Here is a 6000-nt window from a genome sequence, read left to right on the forward strand (position 1 = left end):
GGGAGAGAGGAGACTCCCGTTGATAAGCTGATGTCTCACCTTAGCCATATGATTGAACAGTCCATTATGACAAAATTTGGGACTAAGAGAGTGCTGAATTTTGAGGATGAAGATTTAAGTACCCCCTCAAAGAGAGCTAAATTCCAACCCCGAGAGAGAATAGAATTCCCAAAGTATGATGGAGCAAAAGAGGTGGATAAAATCCTCAATTGGATTCGCCATTTTGAGCTATATTTTGCCCATTAAGATAAGACCGACGACAAGAAGCTTGCTCTTGCCACACTACATCTACAGAAGGATGCTTTGATGCGGTGGTCCTTATCATAAATGGGAAAAGAGCCTATTCTTCAATGGTCCAAATTTGTAGAGCAGCTTAAGGCCACTTTCATGCCTCCGAGGCATAAAGAAGAATTGACTTCCGCTAGGAAAGGTTCAGGCAATTCGATCACGAGAGTAATGCTGAATTTACAGCTAGGTTCTGGAAACTCTCTTTAGAGTTACCTGAGAAGAGCGAGAATGATAGAAGGAAGAAGTATTTAGCAGCCTTAACCCCGAAAGTGAGGTATGAGGTTGAAATGTTCAACCCAACCACCTTGAAAGACCTCACTAAATTGGATGAGATTGCTGCGAGGAAATTGAATCCTCGTAAACCCTTCAACAAAGGAAGGAGAAAGCTATTATACAAAATGTTAATAGTCAATCACGTCCTGGATGGATACCGTTCCCTTCCATGACTGACGATGAGAAGAAAAAGCTAATTAAGGAGGGTATATGTTTCAGATGTAAGAAACATAAGCCAGGGCATCCATGGCATAAATGTCCTACTCTATTAGCCAAAATTGCCAAAACAGATTCTGTAAAAGGGAAAGGCAAAGCATCCAATCAGGAGGGTGAGGCTTCTATCTCCTCATCCCAAGACTCTACGGTGAACATAGAACCAAGAGTAAATGCTATCCATTCAGCCAAGAGACTGAAGGAAATCTAGAATGATTCAATTCATGATTTAATGAGTACTGCCAGCTTCTAGAAAGCTGCCATTAAGGATTCTAGGCAGGCCATTATGAACTATTTTTGGGAAATTAAAAGGGCCAGGCTAAAGAAAAATTGAAGAGCTCAAGAGAGTCCACACTGGTGTATGGATGTGTAAATTGAATAGAGAGTAGGCATATTCCTTGTAGAGTATGGACAGAGAAAAAATATTTTTATCCTTCGTGTAGAGCGTCTGATAGGATGAATAGGGCTGAAATAGAAGAGTTTGAAAAAGAGATTGAAGGTCTATAGTTTCTATAGACTAAGTAGTTCTCCATTGCAAAATCAACTATGGCCAAGGTCTACCTAGTTCAATAACACATTTGGGGTGAGAGAACATCTTTTGAATACTGACCAGTTTGTTCAAAATATGTTTCAACTTATTGAGCAGGTTACTATAAAGAGATTTCAGCAGCTTGGTATTCAAAAGAGAATTCTGAGTATGAAAAGATATTGAAGAGGCACTGCAGTGGTACTTCTGCATTTTGAATATTCCGCATCAAGATGAATCAAAACTTGAAGATGGGATTTGAGTTTTGATTCAAAAGAGATCGTGTACTACCAAGAGAAGGCTATTTGTAGATTATAACGAGGAGATGCAAATGCAGAAGTAAAAGAGAAGCGTACGCGCAAGAGAAAGAGACAAGAGAGGATCCAGAAGAGGACTTCTGCCCATTCAAGCAGGAGGGAGTGTCATGACAAGAGAAATCACTAATCCGTGATTAGTAAACATTAAAACATTATTATATATTATACGCCAATGGTGTAACATGTATTTGTATCTATGATGGACACCGATCGATTTGTTATGGTGGTGGATCATCTCAATAGATAGGACTAGTCGAGCTGGAGCCACTCCTTCATACGGCATCGAATTTGGACATATGCACACACGTGTCTAGGTCCTAGGGACAATAGGAAGGGAAGGGTGCATTAAGGTGCATTCAATGGTAGATGCATGGGTCATAGGATAAGGGTAGGTGTAAATGGGAAGATGGAACTTGAGTGATCTCAAGGGACATTAATAAAAGGGTATCACCTTTTCATTGTGAATCTCAATGTAGCATTCTTCATTCACCTTGAATTCATCCGCCATCCCTTTGTATTTTCTCTCGTGTTACTTTAGCTTGTTGTTTGCTTCCTTGCATTCTACTCTGTTTCCATTACTTCCCACACCCAACAACCTCGAGTTCTTCCAGGCGCTAGTGGGTCTACTTGAAGATCCCTAAAGATTCTCAAATATTGTGAATTGGTCAGGTTTATTAAATATTTTCAAGCTTTTGTGGTCCGCTCTTGACCCTTAAAAAGATCAATGAAGTGGCTTACAAGTTGCGTTCACCTCATGGTATTCATGTAACCTCAGTCTTTCATGTCAGCAAACTAAACCATCTTGAATGCATATGTGCAACCATGATCTAGTTTCCAAGTATATCTGACATGTATCCAAAATACTTCAACCATACCATGGAGGGGGGGTTGTTAGCACTTAGCCCGTATGGCCTTGTAGGCTAGTCTTAGGACTCAGTCAACCCTTAGGTTGACTTCACTAGTCAACTATATGGTTGACTTACAGCCATATAGGACATCCCTTTGTACTTTCTCATCATCAATTTGCAAGTACTTCGTGTTTCTTCCGCTTGTTGTTTTGCTTCCTTGCATTCCACTCTGTTTCCATTACTTCCCGCACCCAACAACCTCGAGTTTCTTCCAGGGGCTAGTCTTGGTATGGCAGTTAGGACTCAGTCAACCCTTAAGTTGACTTCACTTGTCAACCATATGGTTGACTTCCGGGCCATATAGGCCATCCCTTTGTACTTTCTCATTATCTATTTGCAAGTACTTCGTGTTTCTTCAGCTTGTGGTTTTGCTTCCTTGCATTCCACTCTGTTTCCATTACTTCCCGCACCCCAACAACCTCAAGTTTCTTCCAAGGCTTAGTGGGTTTACTTGAAGATCCCTAAAGATTCTCAAGTAATGTGAACTGTCAGGTTTATAAAATATTTTCACGCTTTTGTGGTCCGTCTTGACCCTTAAAAAGATCAATGAAGTGGCTTACAAGTTGCGTTTACCTCATGGTATTCATGTACCCTCAGTTTTTCATGTCAGCAAACTGAAAGAGAAGTTGGATGCTAGAGATAATTTAGTCTCTGAGGATGGATGAACTTACATGGCTCGAGAAACTAACCACCTATGTGCGGGATGTCTTCTGGACCATGGGGACCAATGGCTTAAGAACAAGGTTATTCAAGAGCTGAAGGTTAAGTGGAAAGATTGCAAGAAAGAAGATAAAAATATTGATTCTCTTCACCAATTCCTAGAGCTTATGTCTCAATCCTCCCCTAAATAGGAAGGGGAGAATGTTATTTCCACATTTGGACATAACACGGCTAGTATTATGGAAGTCAAGTTCCCTAGAGTCATGTAACATAACCCAAGGACAATTAGGACATGATTGTCAGGATAGTCTTAGAGTTGTGATATCTAAGACATCATATGTTTATATTAGTGTGAGCCTGGGCATGGATATTCTTGGGATTGAGGCCTCCTAAGGACACAAAGCTAGAATGGAGCCCATCCATGCCTATGCTTCTCTAACGACATTTGTGTGTGGGACATGTGGTCAACGGGGGGATGAGTTCATTCATGCATATGATACCCTAACGACATTTGTGCGCAAATGGGACTGCGTGGCATGGGACGTGTAGTCTTACCTTGGAGTTCACAAGTCCGGAATTGCTTGAACTCTAGCTTGAGGGTGATCCTTACAAGGATCTATGGTTAGCCTACACCAAGTGGTCCCTATGTTAACTTTGTATTCTAACTTCTGATGGTGCTTATACGTAGATTGAATAGAGTCCTTCAAATGGAGGAAGAAGAACAAGGACTTGATTGGCGTGCCCAATTAGGATTCTTGCCCACCTACAAGTAGGTTATATCAGTGAGCTTAACATAACCAATTCCGTTAAGTTAAAGATAACCTTAACAAGGAAAATTAGTACCCACTATGTTATGCACCAAAACTTTTAGGGCTTTGTACAAAGTGGTTTATTTCATCAATCTCTTTTCTTCTTTTCAAAACCTTCGAACGAGTACCCATCTGAGTTCATCTTAGAGTATGAAAATTTCTTAGCAAGCATTCCCATTGCTCACCCTTAACCATTAAATTTTTACATTCCAACTTCAGAGAAGTCCTTAAAGTACCTCTTTTGGGTGGATAAATCTACAAGCATTTTTCCCAAGCCGTTAAGAGAATAAGCCGTTAAGAGAATTAAGTTAACTACACTCTCTAAATGCCAATTGGAATGCACAGTCATGTAAGCATTCCGGTGATAGCCTAACCAGTGCTCCCTAAGGAAATAAGCCCTTAAAGCACAAATGATGATCGTTTTGATGCAACTCCAGGCCAAAGCTTACAACGGGCCAATTGGAATGCATAGTCATGTAAGCATTCCGGTGATAGCCTTAACGAGTGCTCCCTAAGGAAATAAGCCCTTAATGCACAAATGATGATCGTTTTAATGCTACTCCAGGCCAGCGCTTACCCGTTGTAGCCCAATTCCGCTGCGGTTATTGCTGCACGCTGAGCTCTACGCCCCTTCGTTGATATAAAGACAAGCAGCTGGCTCCTGTCGGGCCTCTTGATACAAGGAAAGCGACTCGCCCATTCAACTTCAGTAAGTTGAAAGGTAACCTTCACTTCTGCCTCTGCCATAGTAAGAAATGAATAAGAATCAAGTCTTCTACTTTGAACATGCTTTGCTTCAGCCCCAAAATTTTGGTAGCCTTGCCAGATCAACCAATGGAGAGGGATTGGATTATTTATCTACACACATGGCTACCTGGGATGTTAACAGTATTCTTCAAAGGAAAGGGATTAGCTTGCACGGCTTCAGGGAATCGTACGTCTATCAAAAGATAAGCGGTAGGATTTGTGTCAACGAGCTTCTTCACCGCCAGTGCACTCAAATTGCAAAACAAAGGCGGATCGCTGGGTCGAAAAGGCACGGTATTGATTCGGGGTGCTTGCTTCTGACGACGCTTGGCAAGCACGCTGCGCAGCTGCCGTACTCCCCAAGCAAGGAGGGCAATTTGGAGAAGGAAAGTGAGTGAACCACCCACATTATGGATCCGAAGACGGCCCCTTTCGCCCCCCACGTTGTTTGGCTCTTCCGCTCGCGCCAGATTCCCCTTTCCGGCATGGCTGCTCCTTTTGACGAGCTGTTCGAGCTCCGCCTCGGGCAAACGCAAGGACTCATCAATGTCTGTGAGAGCTAGATTTCGAAAATCGCCTAAGCTGATTTTCTTTTCCTCTGTATCGACCATGAGAGAGTCTCTCACTTTGCCAAGGCGGACATTCTGCTCATCTGCCTCCAAAAAGAAGACAGGCTTTCTTTCAACAAGCTGCATCTCCTCTTCCTCCTGGGTCTCGAAACCCAGAGAATGCATGCTGTCCTGGTGCTTGGGAAACGGCCTATTGTCAAAGACGAGAGCATCCATATTTTCCACGTGCTCCTGCTGCTCCTGAGGCAAGGGGCTTCCTTCCTGGGGCTCAGGAGAGGACAGTAGAGAGAGTTTGCTGAATTTGACATCCTGAGAATCGTGATTGGGCAATTGGGTTGTTCGCAGCAACGGCTCTTGCTGGTGCTGCGCATCATTCGAATCGGAAGCTTTGTTGAGGGAATCGACAGGAAGTGTATCCATGTGCCTCTTTCACAACCTTCGAAAACACTCGAGATAGTTTTTCACGTTAGAACCGGTGCATTTCCACCTTCGACCACATGTGCATACACACACACACCATGTTGGAGGCTTGGGGCCTCTTCCTGCCCAAGCACGTGCACTCCACGTTCAGGTTGGGGTTCCGGCACCCACGTGCCCGAGCGAAATGCTTCAAAGAGGTTTGACCTGGGGCACCCTGGCCGGTGCTCGGGCACCCACGTGCCCAAACAAAATGCTTTAGGGAGGTGTGAC

The 6000-nt window shown here is 43.2% G+C and overlaps 1 protein-coding gene across 1 annotated transcript in view; it reads right to left on the reverse strand.

Moving 5' to 3' along the window:
- LOC147900917 (uncharacterized) overlaps positions 1 to 5798 on the reverse strand; it is a 39572-nt gene extending 33774 nt beyond the window's left edge. Inside the window, exons 1-2 of the mRNA XM_087376061.1 lie at positions 4869 to 5798; positions 4572 to 4734 (exon numbers count right to left, since the gene is read on the reverse strand). Coding sequence (XP_087232187.1) covers positions 4572 to 4734; positions 4869 to 5730 — 1025 coding nt within the window. The 5' untranslated portion in view covers positions 5731 to 5798. The remainder of the gene's footprint in view (positions 1 to 4571; positions 4735 to 4868) is intronic.
- Between the last annotated feature and the right edge of the window lie 202 nt (positions 5799 to 6000).

Source organism: Dipteris shenzhenensis, chromosome 6 (genome assembly GCF_047967505.1).
Source record: "Dipteris shenzhenensis isolate YYH24624 ecotype China chromosome 6, Dip_SZ_1.0, whole genome shotgun sequence".
NCBI lineage: Eukaryota > Viridiplantae > Streptophyta > Polypodiopsida > Gleicheniales > Dipteridaceae > Dipteris > Dipteris shenzhenensis.